The sequence below is a fragment of the Scylla paramamosain genome, chromosome 9 (genome assembly GCF_035594125.1).
Source record: "Scylla paramamosain isolate STU-SP2022 chromosome 9, ASM3559412v1, whole genome shotgun sequence".
NCBI classification, from domain to species: domain Eukaryota; kingdom Metazoa; phylum Arthropoda; class Malacostraca; order Decapoda; family Portunidae; genus Scylla; species Scylla paramamosain.
In genome coordinates this window covers 20,715,001-20,740,424 of record NC_087159.1, presented here as the reverse complement: position 1 = coordinate 20,740,424, position 25,424 = coordinate 20,715,001, and the positions used below count along the sequence as shown (strand labels likewise).

General features: G+C 41.2%; 1 protein-coding gene across 13 annotated transcripts in view; it reads right to left on the bottom strand.

The window, feature by feature from the left end:
- LOC135103708 (uncharacterized) overlaps positions 1-25,424 on the bottom strand; it is a 254,425-nt gene that overhangs the window by 195,420 nt on the left and 33,581 nt on the right. For all 13 annotated transcript variants that reach the window (XM_064010316.1, XM_064010312.1, XM_064010320.1 and 10 more), the window contains exons 3-5: positions 19,315-22,583; positions 17,823-17,934; positions 3,248-3,440 (exon numbers count right to left, since the gene is read on the bottom strand). In XM_064010316.1, coding sequence (XP_063866386.1) covers positions 3,248-3,440; positions 17,823-17,934; positions 19,315-22,583 — 3,574 coding nt within the window. The remainder of the gene's footprint in view (positions 1-3,247; positions 3,441-17,822; positions 17,935-19,314; positions 22,584-25,424) is intronic.

Here is a 25,424-nt window from a genome sequence, read left to right as displayed (position 1 = left end):
TAAGCCTTCCAAGGGTTTAGACCAGCGAGGGCATGGAAAACATCATTGCAAAGAATTTTAATAGGTAGCAAAGGTAGCATGAAGTAGTCAGAGGGTGAAGGAGAGGGAGGAACAAGCCCTGAATCGTCCAAGGTAGAGTTTTTAGCAAAGGTTTGAGAGAAAAGTTCAGCTTTAGAAATAGATGTGATAGCAGTGGTGCCATCTGGTTGAAATAAAGAAGGGAAAGAAGATGAAGCAAAGTTATTGGAGATATTTTTGGCTAGATGCCAGAAGTCTCGCGGGGAGTTAGATCTTGAGAAATTTTGACACTCTGTTAATGAAGGAGTTTTTGGCTAGTTGGAGAACAGACTTGGCATGGTTCTGGGCAGAAATATAAAGTGAATGAAATTCTGGTGATGGAAGGCTTAAGTACCTTTTGTGGGCCACCTCTCTATCATGTATAGCATGAGAACAAGCTGTGTTAAGCCAAGGTTTGGAGGGTTTAGGTCAAGAAAAGAGTGAGGAATGTACGCCTCCATGCCAGACACTATCACCTATGTTATGTGCTCAGCACACAATGATGGGTCTCTGACACGGAAGCAGTAGTCATTCCAAGGAAAATCAGCAAAATACCTCCTCAGGTACCCACAACTAGCAGAGGCAAAATGCCAAAGGCACCTTCACTTAGGGGGATCCTGAGGAGGGATTGGAGTGATAGGACAAGATACTGATATGAGATTGTGATCGGAGGAACCCAACGGAGAAGACAGGGTGACAGCATAAGCAGAAGGATTAGAGGTTAGGAAAAGGTCAAGAATGTTGTGTGTATCTCCATGATGGTCAGGAATATGAGTAGGGTGTTGCACCAATTGCTCTAGGTCGTGAAGGATAGCAAAGTTGAAGGCTAGTTCACCAGGATGGTCAGTGAAGGAAGAGGAAAGCCAAAGCTGGTGGTGAACATTGAAGTCTCTAGGACTGGAGATCTCTGCAAAAGGAAAGAGAATCAGAATGTGCTCCACTTTGGAAGTTAAGTAATCAAAGAATTTCTTCTAGTCAAAGAAGTTAGGTGAGAGGTATACAGCACAGATAAATTTAGTTTGAAAGTGACTCTGTACTCGTAGCCAGATGGTGGAAAACTCGGAAGATTCAAAAGCGTGGGCATGAGAGCAGGTTAAGTCATTGCACACATAAACGCAACATCCAGCTTTGGATCGAAAATGAGGATAGAGAAAGTAGGAGGGAACAGAAAAGGGGCTACTGTCAGTTGCCTCAGACGCCTGAGTTTCAGTGAGGAAAAGAAGATGAGGTTTAGAAGAGGAGAGGTTGTGTTTTACAAATTGAAAATTAGATCTTAGACTGCGAATGTTGCAGAAGCTAATGAAGAAAAAGTTGAGGGGGGTGTCAAGACACTTAGGGTCATTGTCAGAAAGGCAGTCCGACCTAGGGACATTTGTGGTCCCCTCCCCAGATGGGGGCTCCGAGGCTAGTGTAGGAGTTGCCATGATAATTTTGAAATTTTGAGTGAAGGGTGTGTGTGTTATTAGGTGATTGTAGTTTTGTGTAGGGGAAGAGAGTTGTCTCTAGAGGGCAGGCTGTATTGTGAGACACAAAGGGAAATGTTCAGTGAAGTCACAGTTGGATTTAATGATAAGTTCACAGCACCCCCTGATCCAGTGCTTTAGACCTCACTGGGAGTAATTATCATTTCGGCAGGTGCCTACTGCCCCCTCCCATGTATGTGTGTGTGTGTGTGTGTGTGTGTGTGTGTGTGTGTGTGTGTGTGTGTGTGTGTGTGTGTGTGTGTGTGTGTGTGTGTGTGTGTGTGTGTGTGTGTGTGTGTGTGTGTGCGTGCGTGCGTGCATGTGTGCTTTTGTCCAGTTTCCTCGACACATTAAAAAAAATAAATAAATAAATAAATTGAGCAGCAATAGATGCTCCACCTGTGACATTAATGCTACCAATCAGGAGCCATTCAGATCCCCAAAAGCAGCAAGAGGAAGACCTCCTCCAAGACTTCTTGTCCTATCCACTCCTACGCTGATGATACCACCCTGCACTTTTCCACGTCTTTTCATAGACGTCCAACCCTTCAGGAGGTAAACATGTCACGCAGGGAAGCCACAGAACGCCTGACTTCTGATCTTTCTAAAATTTCTGATTGGGGCAGAGCAAACTTGGTATTGTTCAATGCCTCAAAAACTCAATTCCTCCATCTATCAACTCGACACAACCTTCCAGACAACTATCCCCTCTTCTTCAATGACACTCAACTGTCCCCCTCTTCTACACTGAACATCCTCAGTCTGTCCTTTACTTATAATCTGAACTGGAAACTTCACATCTCATCTCTAGCTAAAACAGCTTCTATGAAGTTAGGTGTTCTGGGACGTCTCCGCCAGTTTTTCTCACCCCCCCAGCTGCTAACTCTGTACAAGGGCCTTATCCGTCCATGTATGGAGTATGCTTCACATGTCTGGGGGGGTTCCACTCATACTGCTCTTCTAAACAGGGTGGAATCAAAAGCTTTTCGTCTCATCAACTCCTCTCCTCTAACTGACTGTCTTCAGCCTCTCTCTCACCGCCGCAATGTTGCATATCTAGTTGTCTTCTACCGCTATTTTCATGCTAACTGCTCTTTTGATCTTGCTAACTGCATGCCTCCCCTCCTTCCACGGCCTCACTGCACAAGACTTTCTTCTTTCTCTCATCCCTATTCTGTCCACCTCTCTAACGCAAGAGTTAACCAGTATTCTCAATCATTCATCCCTTTCTCTGGTAAACTCTGGAACTCCCTGCCTGCTTCTGTATTTCCACCTTCCTATGACCTGACCTGAATTCCTTCAAGAGGGAGGTTTCAAGACACTTATTCATCAATTTTTGATCTCTGCTTTGACCCTTTTATGGGACTGGCATTTCAGTGGGCATTTTTTTTTATTAGATTTTTGTTGCCCTTGACCAGTGTCCTTCCTACTAAAAAAAAAAAAAAAAAAAAAAAAAAAAAAAAAAAAAAAAAAAAAAAAAAAAATGCCCACATGCAAATGGCACAGAAAACAGAGGTTTAACATGTTAATATATTATATGAGTTCTGCTGCTCTTTCTGAAGCAAGCAACAGTGAAACTCATGAGATTCCTGTATTCAGGAAAAGTCTCAGATGATCTTCTGTCATGGTCACCCATTAAGAGAGTTTCTAGAAACAAACATCAAAGTAGTAAGATGTATAAATAGATAGCTGATATGCGAAGAATTCTGTTTAGATTTAGGACCTACCTGTATGCTGCCGCATGTGCATCTTGAGAGTGGAGCGAGAAGCAGTTGAATACCCGCAGTAGTTACAAAGGAAAGGCTTCACTTTCTTATGAACAGACTCTTGATGATTTCTCAACATCCTCTTGTCAGAAAAAGGACGATGACAAATCTCACACTGGTGCTGAGGGGCTTCAGTTTTCTTCATATGCAGGGTCTGAAAGACAGAGAAGGAAAGTGGATTACATCATCATCCCCATTTACTTTTAAATTTTGAATGACAGCAGCCTTTTCTATGTGTTCAAATTTTTAAATCATATACATAAAGATGATATCAACTATAAGTCTGCTGCATAAATTCAGTCAACCACACTATGCAGGGCTTTGAAAATATCTATATTCAGACTCCACTACAATATAGAGCTGTCTCTATATGAGACATCTAGAGTCACAAGGATGAAGTTGCCAAATGATAGTTTTGAGATAATTGCACTTGAGGATGGTGTATGAATTACATCCACTAAACGTGATTAAAAACCAATGTATTATATACCAATATAATTTTACAGCATAATGTAAGCCGGTAAAATTTTAAGAATTAACTGATACTGATATATCCATAGTATATAAATATACGTACATGTACAACTTCGGGTATGTTGTATATGTACATAATGTAATTACTTTTCAGAAAGTTAAGATAGTAGAAAATATACCCTGTTAATATTTTCTAGTTTTATTAACAATTACTATTTTTCTTAATTTTTTAATATTGAGCAAGAGCAATAAAGCTGTGCAACCCTCTGGGTGGTGTAAACATGAATGAACTTGTTGGAGCCATGTGGTTTTCTGTGCAGTGCAGTGATTTGGTGAGTGAAAGGTGTGTATCTTTACCACACTCTCATTCATTGGTGGTATCACCATCTTGTCTCTGAGAACCATGAGTACGTATTCCACATTTTTGTGGATAATAAAAGAAATGCAACTATAGCCTCTTGGTAGAAAAGTAAAGAGGTTGGATATCATTCTGACTGTATTACTAGAACACACAAGAGGAATTCACATTTACCATCCTCTTGAAACCTGAAAATGGCCATATTGGTGGCTTCATCCTTCTGACTCCAGATGTCTCATATGTTCAGCATAAAAAATAATTACATTTATATACCATGCACTTGGGGACCAAAGGGCCCTCAGGCACATGGATTTGAATCCTGGCCATGATCTAGGGTTAGGAAGGGCATCCACTCAAGGTAACAGTTCTCAAATGCCAAAACCTAAGTTGTTTGTTAGGTGATGCCATCCTAATCCCGATAGATTAGAGGAACTGGAAAGAGAGAGAGAGAGAGAGAGAGAGAGAGAGAGAGAGAGAGAGAGAGAGAGAGAGAGAGAGAGAGAGAGAGAGAGAGAGAGAGAGAGAGAGAGAGAGAGAGAGAGAGAGAGAGAGAGAGAGAGAGAGAGAGAGAGAATGGGGGGAGGGGATTTTGTACTGAAGTTAAAAAAATCTATTTTTGGTGGAGGTGAGTGGATGCCAATGCTTTTATGCATGGGGCTTACATCAACACAATAGAGATGGAAGTCAGGATCCAGCAAATTGCATGTAGGCAGCTATCCACAACAAACACTTGCCAAAAAAAGAAGGCAAGCAAAAAAGGACAAAAAAACCGAGCAACTGTCTCGTTCAACACCCCTCCCCCTCAACTAAACTAACCACTAACCCAATAGGGACCGTGACCTAGGAATGTAAGGACAGGATACACAGTGCTCACCATCAGAAAAATGCCATGTAAAGCCAGGTGCGGTCTGAACAAGACAGGGGGAGGGAGAGAAGGAAACTATGGGTGGGACCAAAACATTGGCATCTATTCAGCACCAAAAATTTATTTTTCACTTCTGCACAAAATCGCATTTTGGTGGCCACTTCATGAGTGCCAATGCTGCTTCCCATGTGGAGACACCAGCCAGGGATGCATACTTGCCAAATGAAAGGACTGAAGTTCCACAGCTGTCCATCCGGAGGGAAAGACAAAGTTGCTTGGTGGAAGGACAAACTGATGTAAGTGAAAGCAGGATGGCCCCAAGAGGCAAACATTGACTAAAACCAACCCTGTGGGGAAACTGGAAGAACATCCCTAACAAGACCATAGAAACACATACTTAGGCCCCACACACAACAGGGCCACCTGTCCATAAGCTACAACCAAACACAGAAAACAAACTGAAGTTTCATAGAATGCAAAAAAGAGATCCCAAATCTTTGAGGTCTGAAATGAAAGGAACAGTTAGGCAGGAGGGCCTGAGCCCATTGCAACACAGGGTGTATTGGTGACTTGAGTGGAGAAGTAGCAATGGACAAAAGTGTGAGCCGAGCTCCACTGGCCTCCTAAACAAGTCTTCTCCAAGAAATGGGAGCAAAGAAAAAAGCAGAGAAGCTGCAATTTTCCAGACATCATGATCTCTGGGGCAAGTTCCTGAGTCTGCATGGTTGATAACATTGCACGAAACCTGGAACAGGGTTGGTGAGAATTGGACCAAAGAGATGGTCCAAAGAAGAACCGGCAGAAGATACTGGCAAAGAGTAGAGATTGGACACAGAGGATGATGAACCCCATCTTGAAACCAAGCCGGAATAATGATGCGGAGAAGGCAATGATCTTCCTGTTTGTTCTTGACCAGAAAGGAAGGGATAGGGGCACTTAATTATGAAGCATGCAGGTATGAAGCAAGGGCAAAAATAAAGTCTTCTGAAAAATCAGATGCAGTGAGGGAAGGTCAGGAAACAGAAGAGGAAAAAGAAGTCCAAAACCTTAGGGAGGGACTAAAAAGGATGAGTCTAGCAGAAAGGAGGATGTTGAAGGAAGAAGCTGTGGAACATCCAGTCCAGCCAGAGGGGTTCCAGTGAAATGCCACAGCTATAAGGAAGTGGAGCCTTCACAGCAGCAATGTGGGGAATGAATAGTAGCAGCAGAGCGGACTTTCTCACAAAACAAGAAAACAAAGAACTGCAGTACCAAGTCCGGAAAGAGGTCCTGAATATCTATATCTGGAAAGCTTTTGAGCAGGACTGGTAATGCCAAATAGAAGTCACGATGGGCCCAAGAAAGATCCAGCACCACTTGTGGAGACAGATCTCTAGATAAGCTCAGAGAGAGAAATTCCATGTGTGAAAGTCAAAGGAGATTCCAGAGGACTTCAGGCCTCTCCTTGACAGAGAAAGGTGGTTGAGGGGCACTGGAGAAGGGCACTGGTGCAGGAATTGCTGGCACCAAGGCTGGGCTCACCAGAGGAGGGCCACCAGAAGAACCTGGCCTAAGAATCTCCACAGTTTGTAGTATACCTGTAGTAAAACTCTGACTGCTGAAGGAGGGAACAGATACAGGAAACTCCACTGGCTCCAATCGATCAAGAAGGCATCTGGTCCTCCTGCCTCCATTGCCATCCAATGGGACACAAACAGAGAGAGCTTGTGGTTGGAGATGGAAGCAAACAGGTCAACCTGAGGACTGCCAAAAAGGTTCAATGGGACACAAACAGAAAGAGCTTGTGGTTGGAGATGGAAGCAAACAGGTCAACCTGAGGACTGCCAAAAAGGTTCAATGGGACACAAACAGAAAGAGCTTGTGGTTGGAGATGGAAGCAAACAGGTCAACCTGAGGACTGCCAAAAAGGTTCACTAAGTCTTGGAACATGGTCTACATGAACTCCCACTCCAGTGATGTCCCTGACTGACATGACAATGTGTTGGCCCAAACATTGTCCAAATCTGGAATATACCTGGCAGAGGTTCCAGGACTCGGCCAGGAAAAAAAAGACCTTCTGAGAAAGACAGAACAAGAAGAGCCTTGGTAAGAGATGAAGTGTAGTACAATTTGGTTGTCCAGCTGAAATCTCATGCATGTATCCCTGACCTCTGGAAATTTGCAGAGAAAAAGAGGGGCACTAGGAGCTCCCTGGCATAGATGTGAAGTTGGGACTGAGAATGGGACCACAGGCCCTGAGCTTAAAAACCACTGTAAGACTGGAGGCCCCAGCCTGAATCTGAAGCATTGGTATTGACAAACAGCATGGGTTGTGGAGGGATCCAGGGAGCAACTGAGGACAACCGATGGGGTAGAGCCCACCAGTGGAGGAGTGGGAGTAGAGATCCAGGAAACTTTGAAACTTGGTCGTGCTGGGCGATGGGAAACCAGTGGTTTCCTTCCAGGAAAAGTCTCTTGAACCTCAGCCATCCTAGAGGTACTACATCTGCTGCAAAGGGAGGGAACCTGAGAGGCTGTCTTACAATCTCACAATGTACGAGTCCCCAGTGCCCGGCAAAGCTTTTGCAGCAGACAGACATGGTTGTGTACAGACATGCCCAGTCTATGACCTCATGTCCCACTGCATGCTGAGCCAAGTGATGGACTGGGAAGGAGAAAGATGGGACTTGGAGAAGTTGAACAGGAATTCCATTTCTTGACAAGTGCAGAGAGCAATGTCCAGATTTCAATGCACTCAGGACTCTGAAGGAGCATGGATAAGCCAGTCGTTGAGGTACATGAGGGTTGATATCCCTTGACTGGCAAGACACATGAACACAACTTTGGTGGGCTTCATGAAGACCCTGGGTGCAATGTTGAGACCAGAGGGCATGACCTTGAACTGAAGGATGTGAGAGTTGACCTAAACTGCCAGGAACTTGCCAGTACATATTCTCCAGGTCAAGGGAGGCCATCCATGTGTCTAGAGACAAGGCCAGGTGAACTTGCTGAAGTGAGAGCATCCAGAAATGATGAATCAGGACACTTTGATTCAGCTTGCTCAGGTCAATGACAAGTTGAAGCTTATTGGAGTCCCTTTTGGGAACCACGAAGGCGTGGGACAGGAATGTGGGGTCGAACATCTCCACAACATCCTGCTCCCAATGCTCAATGAGAAGATGGTAAACCACCTTGGAGCAGGAGCAAGGATGGACAGGGCAAGAGAAGAGAGGATGGCAGCCAGCCACCCAATGCTAAAAGAGACCCCTGCAGATGAATCTGGCTGCCCAGGACCCTCAAGGCCATGCCTCCTCCCACCCAGAAAGGAGACTGAGCCTGTGGGAGTCAAGAGCACTGTTTCCTGCCAGGCTGAGAAAGTGACCAAGAGGGCTGCAGAAGACAAGCTGACTGGTGTCAGGAAAGGGTAGGAGACCACAACAGTTGCCCTATCACAGTGTGAGGGGCAGAAGAGCTCCTGGCTGAAACATGAGTGGGACCTGAGGAACCACCACGGGAATCCAAAGGGGAGGGAAGACATTGCTGTGAGGGACAAGAACTCACTGCACATTGACTAGTGGAAGCAGGGACTCAGGAGCCAGAACCTTGACAAGCCCGAGAGGAGAAGGCAGAACTGTGGTGCCAAACATGAACTGTCATCCAAGAGGGTGTAGCCTGCAAAAGATCCCAAGCATAACCTGCATACAAGAGGGCTGGCAAGAGGGGGTCAACAGCCAACAATGCAGGGTCCACTTCCTGTACCACACCTTCATGACTGGAGTCTGTCATGAAGAGTTCCTGCAATGGAAAAGACTAAAGCTGGCCACAGAGCTTGCACGGCTGCAAAAGCCAAGGTAGCAATGTGGCAAAAAGTGGCTGAGGTATCCAAAGCTGAGGAGGGCACAGACTCAAGGGAGTAGCCCAGAACTGAAGCTGTCTTCAAGATCCAATACATGATGGAGATCCCTACGAAGATCATCAGACTTCCCCTGGCTTGCCCATCTTCTGCCAGCAGAGCATGATGAGGAAGGAGGGAAAGATGGAATGCCAAGCGCTGTTGACAGTGACAGGGCAGAAACAAAACCTCCCAACTGAGCCCACAGGTCATCCATCCCCATCTGTAATCACCGTGGCTCAAGCACCTGGGGCAGAAGGAGAACAGCAGGAGGAAGATCTAGAAGCCAACTTGTCCCACCAGGAGACAAGAGGCCAAACCAGAGAGTCTGCACCCATATCCATCACTGAAGGCAGCAACAAAAGGTATTGGGGTCGTGCAGGCATAAAAAGTGAAAGCTAGGAGGGAGGAGGTAATTGGGCTAGGAGCACCAACTTAACAGCCGCCCTAGAAGCATCATGGGGAGACACTTGAAGGAAGCAAGGACCAGGGATCGGAGCAGAAAACCACCGGAAAAGGAAAGATGACCCTCTGGCAAGGTTGGACGCTTCCCGAAGCTGCACTCCTTCTACAGGATCCCAGCAATCCAAAGCCCAGCAGAGACACTGCCAAGCACGAAAACCATCCTCTGTTAGGGTAACAACCCAGTGCGGAGAGACCTTCACCCATTCCTCCCCTGCTAAGCCGAGAAAAAGAGCCTGAGGACAGTGAAGGAGGGGGAGAAGGAGAGGAATTGTCAGGTGGAGGGAAAGAAACTGAGATTGGAAGTGGGGGCCTGTGTAACTACCTCTGTGACCGTAGGGCCACCATCTGAGAGAAGTGAAGAAGACTGTCTGCAACAGGAGGGCATGGGCAGAGGTGAAGGACAGTGGAGCCATTTGCTCCAGGAAGAAGAGAACAGACCAAATACTTGGCTTAAAGTCTCCAAAAGTAAAGGAGTGGTCACCACTTGAGTGGAAGGAAGCCTCATGTACTTAAGAATAGCAGTGCCAGACGAAGAGGATGCTGGAGGCAATACCCGTGCAGCAGAAGAGATGGAGGGAAGCAGAAGAGGCAGCAGGAGCAATAGCAGAGTGTAAAGGAGAAGGAGACCGGACACTACAGGAACTGGGGCAGGAGCCTGTTGACTGCAACTGGTTAAAGGGAAAGCCAATGGGATCTTACTGTGAGCATCCTTGCTGGGAGTGTCAACCCCATCATCTTCAAGAACCCCAGAAAGGAATGAGGGAGATGCCTGGTCAACATGCAAATAAAAACTAAGAAACATAAAAGAAAAATTTAACATATCAGACAAAAAAACAAATAATTAAAATAAACTAAATTATGTCAACACAACCTAAGCTGGTAAGCCATGTTTTGAGAGAGGTATGAGAAGAAATCCTGTGTAAGTGCTCTGGGATCATCACTCTCATCCTCTTGTGACCAGAAGGTGGAAAGTGGCATCGCTTTGAGAGCAGTATCACTCTCTTCCTCTTGAGCAGTCAGTGGAATGGGACCTCACTGTGAGAATGGCATTGCTCTGAATTTCAGGGCAGCAGCGCCACAGCTGAGGCAATACCCCAATGGAGTCAGGGCTTACATATGCAGAAAATGCTGTCCCAGCACCAAAACCATGGTGCTGTTGAAACAGCAAAAGAGAAGATGGCAAAACAATTGTAAACAACATCACAGAGCTCAGAGAAGGTGCCATAAAACTGTGAAGACACACTTACCACAGTGGTGGCACAAGCCCAATAACAGCAGGCCCAACACATCAGAGGAGTTGCTGTTTTGGCAGTAGTGGTGATGGGGGGATGGGGAGAGCAGAGGGGAGGTGGGCCAAGATCCAGGAGTCCACAAGAGGGCAAGCCCAATGGGAGGTCTCATTGAGGATCTGAGCATGGGTCAGGATCCTCAAAGGAAGCCTGACACAGCTGGCGTCTCAAGTTGCATGCCCAGGCAACTATGATGGGTCCCGAACAAGTAAAAACCAGAATGGGGAGGTGCTGGACGCAAAGCAACAGCTGTCTACAAAGCACGTAACACATGCACTTGAAACGCAGAAAATCCTCAAAGAAAGTGCACCAACACTATAGATGTCACTCCCCACAGTGGCACCCACACAGCAACAACCAAAGGTAGCACCTGCAAGACAAGCCGACAAAAGGAGTGAACTGAATAGCAACAAGTTGAAATTTAATGGCGAGTGCTACAAGTCCTGTCCTCCTTACCTTCCTAGGCCATGCCCCCCCCCTATCAGGTTAGTTGTTAATTAGACAGGTGTTTAGGCAACAGGGTTGAACAAGACAATGGCTTTTTTTTTTTTCCCCTTTTCTTTGACTTCCTTTTTAGCAAGTGTTTGTTGTGATACCTGCTTTCATTCATGTAGATGTTGCAATTTGCTGGATTCCAACTTCCATCTCAAATATGTTGAATGAAGTCTCATGCACAAAAACACTGGCATCCACAAAGTGGCCACCAAAAGAACCAGGTCATTGTCTACATTTAGATTATCAGGTTTACGAGAAGCAAAAGGCAATGCAATCAACTGCATGCTGCCACTCATTAGTTGGCAATAAGGTATTTAAAAGCACTTGTGCACACATATATCAAAAGCTATATATACTCTGTGTTGGAAAATATAGATGATTCAGGATGAGCATCTACATATAGTCTCACAGCAATTTTCTTCTAAATTCTGGACCATCTTTATATAGTTCTGCCACTAGTTAAGGGTTAATGATGTATGCCATAGAAGAAATGGGGAATAAGAGCTTGAAGTAGTGGGGTCTATCTGAAAGCTTTGATATGTTTGAAATGGAGCACTAAATAAATCTGCTATTTCATTGTCATCTTCACTGATTCTTCTACATTATCAAATCAATGTAGTTTACAATCCTCACAATTTTGCAAATACTCACCATCACAAATATCAGTCTGAAGACAAAAATTAGAAAAAAATTTCTCCTCTCTCTCTCTAGATGAAAATTAACTCTCACTATGATGCTCTCCGTGACCATGTAACTAGATTTTTTGACAGTTTTATGCCAAAGCCAAGAGCAAGTTTCTGTAAACTTCATTCTTGAATTTCATCTTTAATTATGAAAATCTTGAAGTGTAATCACATCAATATTGTGAGGAAATCTAAGACCAAATACAAAATAGAACCCTAAAGATGGCAACATCCACCACTGCAACCTTCCTTTTCTCCTTCCTTTTAGGAGTGTTTAAAGCAGAAGTCCAACAGTAACATTAAAGCTATATTCGGCATTGGCCAGACCTCATCTAGACAATGTTGTACAGTTTTGGTCCCAACATCACAGGAATGATATAGGTCTATTAGAATCAGTACAAAGGAGAATGACTAAAAGGATACATTGGATGAGGGGCGTTCCTTATAAAACAAGACTGAAGCTATTAAATTTACATTCCTTAGAGAGATGTTGGTTAAGACAGTACCTGATATAAGTCTAAGGATCAGTAATCACGATACAACTAGAAATAACAAGTTCAAGCTTGAAAAACTTAGATTTAAGAAAGAGATAGGAAGGAATTGCTTCTTAAATAGAGTGGTAGATGAATGGAACAGACTCAGTAATCAGGTTGTTAATGCTAAGACATTAAGGAGCTTTAAAAGATTAGACAAATTTATGGAGGGAGATGATAGGTGGAAACAGATAAGTAAGTTTCATACAGGGATTGCCACTTGTAGGCCTGATGGGTTCTTGCAGCTTCCCTTATTTTCTTGTGTTCTTATCTATGTTCCTTCCCCCTCACCAACTATTAGCACATTCATATTTAAATGTCCTTTAACTTCTAAACTATGACATTAAAAGTATTTGGCCATAGAATATTTCTGACTAGGAATGACTTGATCTTTAATTTCTGTGGGTATGTGACCTCAAAACCATAACTAATTTACCACTGTGTCAAAGTTTTGCTCATTTGCATCTAATATAACACTCTCAGGCATCAGAGGGAAAACACCCACACAACTGTAGTGTGATAGTAATTGGGTGATACATCACAACTCACCCACTCAGTATCATGAATACAAGCAAGATTTTGGCCAGCACCAGCACAACCATTGCTCTCCATCCCCATTACTCCCCAGATTTGGCTCCCTGTGACTTTTTTTCTTTCCCAATATTAAGTTCAACCTGAAAGGATGCCTTTTTGACAATGTGGAAGAGATTCAGCAGAAATTGCAGATGGAGCTTGACACACTTAGAGAAAAGGACTTTCAGGGAGTACTAAAACATGGCAGAAGAGCTGGAAGCAATCAATTGCTATAAAAGGTGACTACTTTGAAGGAGATGGCAACAAAACTTGCATGTTTTTTTTTTTTTTCAGTCCCAGAATATTTTGATTGCATCGTTTTTTTTTTTTTTTCTTTTCTTTTCTTTCAAACACTTGCCAAGAGTCAACAAATAGAACCATTCAGCTGCTCATAAAGAATAAGATGTGTCATGCACTTGAGTTTGTATCATTTATCAGTAAAATAATAATGTTCCTTTCTTTGTCAAATACAGTATTTCAAGCAGTTTTCATATCAAGTATTCTATACAGATGTCTTGATTGAATGACAGTACAAAACCTGTCAATCAATCATACATGTAGTGCATCAACTAAAAAGATTTTAGACATTATGAAAGGCTGTGTTTATATACCCTCATCCTACCCAAAGAGCACAAGTTTTTATGTGAAATGTATAGAGATGGATGGAGAATAGTTGACAATCCTTTGGCTCATGCCATACAAATCACAGTGAGTAACTCAATAAAAGACCTGAACAGTAACAGCAGTGATCTGCATACTGCAATTAAGAAAATAAAAAGGAAAAAATATCAAAAGCTGTGTAGAGTGAAGCTATATAAATAAATAAATCTTGACATTACTGAAGATGAGTCATTTCGGTTTAGAGTAAATGTATACTTTCACTCGCTATGGAAGAAGAGCAATGGAGTCAGCAAGATTGAAGTCACTTGCCATAACAGGATTGTTTGCACAGTAAACCCTCATTATACCGGACTAATTGGGGCCAAGCCACTAATGTTAAAGGTGAAAATCCAATGAAAGCAGCAGCGAATGGGTCAGGAGCGCCACAACCTCAAATAACATCTGCTAGTGCAAGACTGAGGCAGAAGCAGTGTGTGGGTGCTAGGGTTGCGCTGCCAGCCAGCCCAAATTATTATACAGCAATGTGAAAATTATGACATTTTTTCTGCACATTATGGCATGGCGTATGTTAGAATATATGTATATGTATATATAGTATATGTACCATTTCTCAATACATCCTTGCAGTTTTCATAATTTATATCATTTCAATATTTAGTCTTGTTTGCTATAACATTCCATCTTTGGTGTTACAGTGCCTGCTTCTGCTTTTATTGATTTCCATTATTTTCATGTATTTATTTCTACATGCATTTCTATTTATTTTCATATGGCTTTTTTCTTAATTCCTGGTTCTGTTTTTTACAGATTTCTCTGTGGTACACACTAAAGACAAATTTTTTATTTTTCCATCTGTATTGTATCTTGTATTCTTGATTTTGCTTTTAATGTTATTAATATTTTACAGTCTTATAATATTTTGTTTTGTTGTTTAGTTTAGAATTCATGTTCTTAAATATGTTGGACAATTATAGTAAAGATTTTTATGACAACAAATAATTAACTGGAAAAAAATACTGCATTCACCAACACACAAAGAAAAGAGAAAAAAAGCCAAAATACACTCAATCTAATACAGCCGTTTTATGGAATGAGAGGTTGGCCATGGAATGCACAACAACCTGTGATGTATGGCTAAGGAGTCTGAGGTGATCTGTGTTGAACAGTTGTCCACTGAGCACAAAAACTCCTATTAATTAATAACATTCACAGTAATGTATAATATTGGAGAAAAAAAAAAGCTTGCTTTTTATTTCTCCAATATTATACATTACATGCTTCTAAATGAGACCTTAGTTACCAAATGTACATAGTATAACTGCCAGTACAAGACCTGAATCTGTAGTCTACTAAATTGTAGTAATGGTTAGGCTGGTCAATTAATGGTGTGCTTGTCAAGAAATGCAATGGTGAAAAATCACAATAAATTGCTAATAGTTAACCAGACAAGATCATATGTGAACTGATCTCCAAGAAATTACCAATGGTGTCCACTTTATCATTTATACACTGCACCAATACCAACTGTTTTCCAGGAAATACTAAATTGCTTTTGTATGTATACCTACATGATCAATAATTCACAAGATTCTATAAAAAGATTAAAATTTTCTCTGAGACTTATAGAAAAAGAATCATCTTGTAGGAGCAGGACAAAAATGAAAACTTTCCACCTCCATACAGAAGACTGAGTAAATCAGTTATTTACAGCATGATACAGATACAGGGAGGTCCCAATGATATGAGCAGTTATATTCCATTTAAACTGCTCTTATAGCAAATTTTAATATAGTGAAACATAACTAATGGCAAAAAAGGAGTTAGATTGCAAGACCCTTGTCAAAGGTAAATTTTGAAGCTAAAATGTACAATATCAAATGCAACAAATCTATCTCTATTACAGAACTGTCAACAAATCAACCTGAAAGAGAAAAACAGCATACAAAGAACATGATTTCATATAAATTAAACATATAAAACATGCATAACACTCACCAGTGCATAGTTAATACATCAGGGAAGGTAAGTCTCTCAACACTCTTGTGCCTTTTAACAATTTCTCCCTTCTTTGTAAATGTTATTAGTACTCTAGCTCGATTAGCCTTACTGCTAGAACTCACACCATAGCTCATTGGCTGCTTGGGAGCCATAGTTAGCACTTGAGAGACAAAATAAGGCACAATCTATACACCATGTGGTCAGTTACACATACAACACCACACCAAAGAAAGCAAATGAAAGAACATGCCATTGTAACACATCCAAGCACTGATCAGTCACATACAGTCAGCACCAAAAGTATTGGCACGAAAATTGCACTCCATTTGACAATTTATCAAGGAAAATGTCAAATGTTTTGGCATGCAGGGTGTTGGTAGCAGGGATGGAGCTTTTTCAGCCACTCATACTGATATCCTGCCAGTGTGCCTGAAGCATTGGTGATGAGAGGATTATTTTTTGTGATTACTATCATCACATGCAACTTGCAACTTGACCTGCTTTCAGTGTTTAGTTTGTGTACCTCAAAGATCACAGCTTTCAAAGGAGAAAATTGCAGCTATTGCATCCCTGATTGTATCAGGGGAAAGTGATAAAGAAATTCCCACTCTGACCAGAGTTGCACTCTGAACAGTCAAATGCTGGAATAAGAAAATCACAGATGCTGGAGAAGAGAATCCACCCCATCACAAATCTCATTCTGGGAGGCCCCGTAAAATAACTAAGAGGACCCAAACTCATCTCACATCAAGTGGAGCCTGAGCCCTGTGAAACAGTGAAAGAAATAAAGGAAAAGAATTGTCTGCTGCTGAGGGAGGTCAGGATTCATATGATTCAGTGCCTTGAGGACAAGCTCTCTTATGAAGACTGCCAGCCATGATGAAAACCCATTTCTCACCAAGAAACAAAGACAGAAAAGGGTTATATTTTGCAAGAAATACTTGAATTGGGACCTGAAGAGATGGAATGTGTTGTGGACCGACAAGGTGACCTTTACAGTGACTGGAAATGGAGGAGGGAAGGTGTGAATGAGACAAGGTATGGATCCATGCTTGCCAAAGTACATGCAGACCACAACGAAACACCTTGATTCAATGATGGTATGGGGTGCCTTCGGGTACCATGGGACAGGGAAGCTTGTTGTACTGCTGAGGAAAGTAACTGTGAATAAGGACTGCTACTTGGAGCTCCTCACTGAATAACTGAATGCTTTGACTGCTACCAGTCTAAGGTGTTCCAGCAGGACGGTGCATTCACCCACTCAGCAAAATTAATGAAGAACTGGCTTGAGTGGATTGGTGCTGACTACATCAAAGACTGGCCGGGGAATTTCCCTTATCTCAACCCTATCAAGAACATCTGTGGGATTGTCAAGAGGCGCCTCAAGGGGAGGGACACCTCAACCTTCCCTGAGCTCGTGGAGCAACTCCATGACATATGGGACAACCTTGAGCCATGTCTCCTTCAGCGGCTGGCTGAATCTGTTCCAAGATGGCTGGAAAATTGTGAAGCATAAAGGACTCCCTACAAAGTACAAAACCCAGTAAGCACTCTCTAAAGGTTTCTTTTTAACTTTTTGTTGCATGAATGCACATTGCAAGGTGGTGCCATTACTTTTGGCACTGACTGTAAAGCACTTTACCCCACTGTACTGTAAATGTGCTGGCAAGCAAAATGATGACAGAGTATGAGTATAATAACAAGCAGTAAGGCCATAAGAGTGGGAATCTGAGAGACACCAAGTTCAGTTTAAAAGGACTGATGGGAGAATGCATGGTAGGTAGGGGACAAGCAAGGAATTTAAAGGCAAGCCTTTAGCTTCTTTGGGACAAAGGAGGGACGGGCAGTTCTTTTCCAGGGTTCAAAAACTTGTCCCTGCACAAATTAATCTTCATACATCATCATACAGCCTGGATGTGTTAGTGAAAGGATGCAGGGAGGCACGCATTTTAAACTTTGTAATTTTACTCGCCTTGGACTGAAGCTCATACCATCAAATTTTGTGCTCATATAAAGAAAATAGTTCCTAATTTACATATCTTGTAAAACTGGTTTCTCATGTAATGGATGCTTGTATAATGGGACTTCTCTGTATAGATTAAAAACAAAAAAGGCATGATACTGCAAAAAATAACATACACACATTGTATTGCGTTGGTGCTGTACTCCACAATTTCATAAATTGTGGCTAAAAATTATCTATCTATAGATTAGAGTAATGGAAATGAGTTATTTAATTGTTATTTGTGATATGAAGATAAAGCAAAATAGAAATGGACAGTTTGTTAAACTGCTCGAGTGTAACTCCTACCTTATGGTTGCGAAGCTGCTTTGGTGTTTTAAAGCGTTTACCACAAATATCACAAAGAGATGGGCGCTCATCACTGTGGATCTTGTGGTGAACATTCATCAGTTTGCTGTAGCTGTGAATAGAAACATTCATTACTTAATGTGATTGAATTTGAATTATAATTTATAGAAAAAACTGTGTTCATAGGTAATGCCACAAATCAGACAAGACAGGGAGTGGTCAATGAACTTGGGTAGTGAGCTCAGCTCTCCTAATAATTTTTTTTTTTATGTACAAGGGGTACTGGACAAGGCCAACAAAAACTAATAAAAAAAACCCACTGAGGTGCCAATCCCTGAAGAAAAAGGGAAAAAAAAGGATTATCTAGTTAGATAAGTATCTTGAGACATCTTCCATAAAAGAATTCAAGTCATGGGATGTGGGAAATACAGAAGCAGGCAGAGAATTCCAGAGTAGTAGGGAGGTGGATAGAACAGGGGTGAAAGTAAAGTCTTGTGCTGGAGGAGGGAAGGCATGCAGTTAGCAAGATCAGAAGAGCAGTTAGTGTGAAAATAGTGGTAGAAAATAGCAAATGATGCAACACTGTGGCAAAGAGAGAGTCTGAAGACAGTCAGTTAGAGGAAAGGACTTGATAAGACAAAATGTTTTTCATTCCACTCTGTTCAGCAGAGCAATATGAGTGGAACCTCCTATATCAGAAGAATACTCCATACATAGACAGATAAGGCCCCTGTACAAAATTAGCAGTTTGGGTGTGAGAAAAAGTGGCAGAGATGACTCAGAACACCTAACTTCATAAAAGCTGTCTCAACCAGCAATAAGATATGAAGTCTCCAGTTTAAATTATTAGTAAAGGACAGACTAAGAATGTTCAGAATAAAAGAGAGCAATAGTTGGGTGTCACAGAAGATAGTATAAACTTCCATAAAAAAAAAACAGTCCACTTGGATGGGAATATAGTAGACCTGGTAACCCTAAGCAGCATATGGGCAACCAGCTTTCATCTGACAGTAAACCATTTGCCACATCCACCAAATTTATTCAATAAACACTTATGTCTGCTTAGTCATCCCTGGCTTTGTTTCTTGCTACCAAAAAGATTAATCTCTTAAACTGAACTTTTGTTCAGTCAATCTACCACTGATAGTGGTATAAGATTCACTTTAATAAGAATTCAGCATACCAAGATTCAATATCTCATGGGATTATTATCACTGTTTTCTCCAAAAAATAAAACATGTTAAAAAATCAGAGGGAAAGCAAATTTCTTTTGGCAATGAAATTCATGAAATTATCAAGTAAGTGCCAGGCAGAGAGAAAATAAATACATAACAAGGTGCACATTATAAATATTAAAGCATTACTTGACAAATCTTCACTTGAAATACTTTTTAATTCTTTAGTCAGCTTATCAAACTAAATAACCTATCTAAACTACATGATCTAATGGAAAAATTAATCATTATATTATAAACTACATAAAAAAACTTACCTGTAGGATTTGTAGTCACATTTGTCACACTTATGAAGCTCCATGTCAATGAGATGATGTCTCCATAGGTGAAGAGCTAAGTCTCGCCAACCTTGAAACTTGGTAGAAAGGCACTCTTGGCACTGCAGCATGGAGTTGACATGGCATTTGCGATGATAGATTATGTTTGTTTCACTCTTCATACGCACACCACACCCATTCACATCACAGCGAATGCTGGCTGTGTCATCTGATGACTTTTTGGCATTTTTCCTCTTGATGCCTATCCTGTTTTTCAAACCTGGAAACTGGCTGGTTTGTATGCCACTAACTTTTGTAGTCGTGATGACACTCTCACTGGTTACAGTGCTGTCGTTAGTATCATCTTCCTCTGCATATTCCTGCTCACTACCTGTGATATTCCCTACACTTTCACCAAGTTCAATGGTCAGACCTGCATTTTCTTCTTCCTCCTCATCAATAAGGCAACCTTCAAATTCACCCACATCTCTTGGTTCACTTTTGATATGCATGCCTACCTTTCCTGATACATCTTCATTTTCTTCCTTCACCAGGTGGCTTCTTTCTTTAGCAGACTCTTGGTTTGTCTTGTTTTTTTTATTGTTCTCCCTGTTAACTCTGACAGACCTTTTAGCCTCATGGTTACTACTTGTACCTTCAGGTTGCTCACACTCACTCTGGGGCATCAGTACCTTAACTTTCTTAGACGTTGCCCTTTGCCCAACTTCTTCCTCAGATTCCTCAGTATCAGAATAGTATTGGCTGTGATGTTCTCTCATATGGATAACCATCTCATTTTTATCTTGATTCAGAAAGGAACACAAACGACACTTATAACATGCCACCTGCTGCACCAAAAGTTCATTTTTCCTAAGTACTTCTTTTCTCTTTCCTCTTTGACTTTGAGACTTGTTTTGTATTTTCATATTTGTTTTGGAAATGTTAACTGAGGGTGTTTCTGTTTTTTCTATAATTGGATTCAGGCTTTCTTGGGTTGGGAGACTGTCTGAAGTATCTGACACTGAATTAACTTTAAGAGACTTGGGTAGCTCTTGTACTGAAGCAGGTTGTTCATGGTTCAGTAATTTACAGGGAGATTCATGATCAGAGGGTAGCTTTCCCTCCTCACTACCAGATTTTGTAGTGACAGCTTTAAGGGCACTGGTAAAAGTTAGCTCTGAAGCTGTAGTTGATAGTGATTTCTTATGGACATGTGACTTGCCTGGAGAGTAAGTAAAGGAAGATTCAGCATTAAGTGAAACTTCAGAGTCAGATAGACTTATGTCTATGCACATACTTGTGTTAGAATTATCAAGAAATCTGTCAAAGTCAGTTGTAGGGAGGTTTGAGAGCAATGCTGAGAGTTGTGCCTGACTCGGATGACAGTTCTTACTTCCAGACACTTCATTAACCATAAAGTCTCCTGCAATATTTGGCAAATTGAAACTGGAGAGGGGAGGGGAAGGCAGTTCTTGCAAAGGGGCAGAGTCCCCTCCCATACCAGTGACAAGTGATGCTTCTGTTGCCAGGCCACTTGCATTGTGGATTTCCTCACCTGTGGTGGAGGACAGTGTAGCCCCAAGGCTTAGGTCACTTTCATCACTACGATGAAGCTCTGACAATAGTACATCACTAGTGTGGGGAAGCCGAGAATCAGGCAGACACATAAGGGACATGCCTGTTCCACCACTACTAACTACTCCATCAGAAGCTGGAGCTCTGCTAAGAAGGTCAACTAGAGTCTGATGAGAAACTCTTGTATCTGAGAGAGCAGCCTTAACCCTCCCTGATCCCTCATGGGAAGTAGTGCCAGATCTTGTTGTTATTACTGAACCAAGAGAAGCTGGGGAAGAGCATCTAGATGTAACTGCCACAGATGTAAACATAGGATCAGTAGAAGTAATAAGACCTGATTTAGTGCAGGAACCATTCTGAAACCGAGGACTGGTGTCCAACAAAGTCCCTCCTTTGCTGAGCCCTTCTGGAATTCCCATCAAGTTGAATGATTTAGTCAGATTACTTGGCTGAAAACTAGACACTACTTTCCTTGCAGTTTTGTCTGGTGGCAACACAATGGCAATGTTACTGACATTAGACACACTGCAGCTGGATACTGTGGGATTTTGGGACATGTTAGATGTTGGGGAAAAATGTCTTAAACCAATAGTATTTAATCCTTCTAAATGTTGTTCACCAATGTTGGGTGTGCTTTGAGAGCTTATCAGAGCTTGATGAACAGCATCTATATGTCTCTGAGATATGATCTGGCCATGGGAGACAGAAGTAGGTACCACCAGGGTAGCACTCGAAGCAGGAAAGTTTGTTGGCAAATTGAAGATACTATCACTAGATGAAGATGACAATGCCTTGTTTCCCATTTCTCCACTGGCTCCAGTCACACTGGTAGTAACTGTACACATGCTGGCCATACAGCTGCGAGTTGAACTAAGTGAATTTGAGCCACAGCTTGAAACAGTGAAGGCTATTTCTGCACCATCTATCTCCCCAGATCGAGCAGAAGAGCTGGAAGAGAGTCGAGCAGTAGGATTCGGCACAAGATGTGCTATCTCAGCTGCCTTGCTCACCTGGGATGGAATGTGAGGCTTGGTAGAGTCCAGGAGTTTGTTCAACATGCGATTGGAAGCAATTATTGATGAGGTGGTAGTGGTAGCAGTGGAGACCTTCTCTGAGAGAGAAGCATCAACATTGTCCTCTGCTAAAAGATGCAAATTACTCAACTGTGGTGCACTTATCTGCTGGGAATTTATCTGTGAGGCACACAGATTGGAGGCATCTATGGACTTGGAGACTTCTGATTCCTTAACTGAGTGTACAACAGCTGTAGAAGGAGGTTGCTCTGGACAGGAAGTAAAGTTTTCCTGTCCTTGAATTGCAGACAAATCACTGATCTCCACTGTAGATCCCTCACTACCTATTGCCTGTCCCAAGCTATTTCTGGAGGGCAAAAGCACCCTCTCTACACTAAGAGCATCCAGGATTTGACTCTGTGTAAGAGAATGAGTAAGAGCTGGTGAGAGAGTTGCACTATTCTGCTGAATATTGATGGAATTATTCAATGTATCTGTCAAAGGAAATGCAGTAAGAGTATGCATAAGTTGTGTGTGCGAACTGCTGGAAAGCACATCATTCATAGTGACAGAAGATGAGTGGAGCTCTTGGAGATTGGCAGAAGAGGAATTATGATGTCTTGAAACAGGGATGTGAACAACTTCTAATCCTTCCGAGTTCTTCTGTGATGAATTCTCAATCTGAAATGTAAATCAAAGAAAATAATTTATGAAATGTTAATATTTTGAGTTACTTCACAAACTACATTACATATGGTATCAACATAGGCATTTATGATTAATTTGTAAAATTTTTGCTTCTTGAAGGATTGAGCATGAATCTGCCTCTAACCTAGTGCTATGCCTCCCCCTCCTCCAATAGCTTTGCTGCACAAGACTCTACTCACTCTCCCCTTTATTCTGTATGCATTACCAATGCATAAGTTAGTGAGTATCTTCAGTCTTTCACCCTTTTTTACAGGTAAACTATGAAACTACTTGTTTCTGTTTTTTCTCCTTCCTACAGCTTGAACTATTTCAAGAGTGGAGTATTAAGACACCTCTAGAACTAAACTAACAACCCATTTGTAAATTCTCCACTGTACTCTTCTGGGGGCAGCACAATTAAACAAACCTTTTTTTTCCACATTTTTAGTTCTTATGCCTGTTGCCTTCGAACATACTTTTTTTTCAAACACAGGTGTGTCAAGTCTTGCTCCAAGATGACCATGTCAGCTAATCAGCTGCACTGATTAAAAATATAATCAGCATTGCTTTGTGAGGGCATTCATCTGAACTCTTGACTTTACAGAGATAAGTTAGTAGAGTTATTGATAGTCATTCCACCAATAAATTCAAAGACCATGATGCAAATATGATGTCATGTTTAGAATCTTAGTAAACACTGGTGGAGGAAGGATGTGAACCATTCCATCCCTCCTACATACCAGTGGCATCTGCCTCACTTTATAACCATAAATACTACTAAAACCTACTGACATCATATGTGGAAATTTCCACTTGTATCATGCATTTATCAAAGTACTTTTGGTTTATGATGTGATTTGTATATAAATTGTAAAGTTAAAATAAGGGGTAATTGAGGTTAATATAGTACAAACTAAGTTTTAATTACTATTATAAATAAATTGGGAATTAGAGATGTGGGGATTGTGGCTAACTTTTGTTCTGATGTGGCAGTTTGGGATCCAAGCTCGCTGCTTGACTCCTGTTGTCAGGATCAGTTGCCAGCCAGCTGCCTTTCAAGTCATATCTCCATCACATTACACTATGCACTGGCTATATATTCACTAAGCTGGTAAGAATTTAGAAACTAAGAAACCTGTACAGCAATAAATAGGCTGTCCTAGCTATGAAAACACAGCCAGCCACTGGCTTGGAATGTTCAGTGACACTAACTTGACACCGACCCCAGCCAGCCCAAACTACAGCAAAGTAATCAGTCATTTATAATTATATTTAGCGATGCTTTCTGTGTTTGTACATTAGCTGGGAGATCATAGGATGAGTAAAGGTCGAAAAAGTTCCCACATCATAAACAGATAATTACCCCTATGGACATATTAATAGCAACATATTACTAATTTGAAAACATAAGCTATAAGGTATCACCTAACATGGCCACTGTCAACCAAAACAATAATAAAGAATGGGTGTGCACAACTTGCTGCACAACTGTAGAAACATAGTTATACTAGTTTTGAGGTTGATGACTTTGTAGTTAACTTTCCTTTAGTAAACAAAATTTTTGTGTAAGCCACTTGGATGATCAAAATGCAAAGTATTTTTTTTTTATTTAGAGTTTTTCTAATGCAATTTATAGTCAGTTTTAGTGTTAGTTATAAGCATGGATCATATCCCCTCTATATATATATATATATATATATATATATATATATATATATATATATATATATATATATATATATATATATATATATATATATATATATTAATACTTGTCATAACAATAAAACATCCAAAAAAAATAAAGTCCACGGACAAATGAATTCATCAACATAAGTTCCCAAAGAATATTCAGAGATTATCTTATGCTGAACGGTGTTTACTAGAAACTGCCCATCTCACCATAAAATGTCCACCAGTCATTCATTATTTATTCTTAGGTTTTCCTTGATTTTTGTGTGGATTTGCTAAATCAATACAGCGGAACCTCAGTTCTTGAATTTAATTCGTTCCTGAATGCCATTCTAAATCCAAAATGTTCAGAAACAGAAACAATTCTCCCCATAAGATTCAATGTAAAATGGATTAATATGTTTCCAGACACAAGTGATTCCTTTTTTAAACTTTTACAACAGTGTTTTGTGCATAAAGTCATACAGGGAAATCCCATTACAAAAGCATTCGGAAACCAAAGATAGGAAATGAGTAATTTAGGGAAGGTTTTCATTATAAGCAAAAATTCAAAGATACAAGAAACAGTTTTGGGCAAGTAAAGTGATGAAGGTCAGGTGGAAGACTTCCACCTCAGTCACCCCAACAAATGCAGTTCCTGCTGTTTTCTCTCAAGACTCAGAGAGAGCAGTTATTGCTCAGCTGAGGAGTGGCAACACAGTGTCACCATCAGTTATGAAGTATAGATGAGTGTTATGCTTATTTCATATGTTAATTTACAACTAAATAAAGAATAAAGCTATAAGTAAGAAACCCAAAAAGACAATAGAATGGTGCAGACGTGCACTGAGCAAGGGCTGCGGCATGACTAACACGCACACTGTGATCATGTGTGTCAGCTGCTGTGTTGCTTGTTCAAGAATTGAATAATGGTATGGTAAATGAAGCAATTATGAGTTCAAAATTTTGTTCATAAACCAATTTATTAGAAAAGGGAACCGTTTAGTAACCAAGGTTCCACCATACTTTCCTTCTGTGGTATAAAGAATGCAGCCTAAACACACTCAGAAAACAAGTTGGAAGTACTATTATCATATTTACTTTTTGTTGTATAAGATTACTAAAAAAAAGGAAACAAAAAAGGAGCTGGAGACCCCTTCCTCT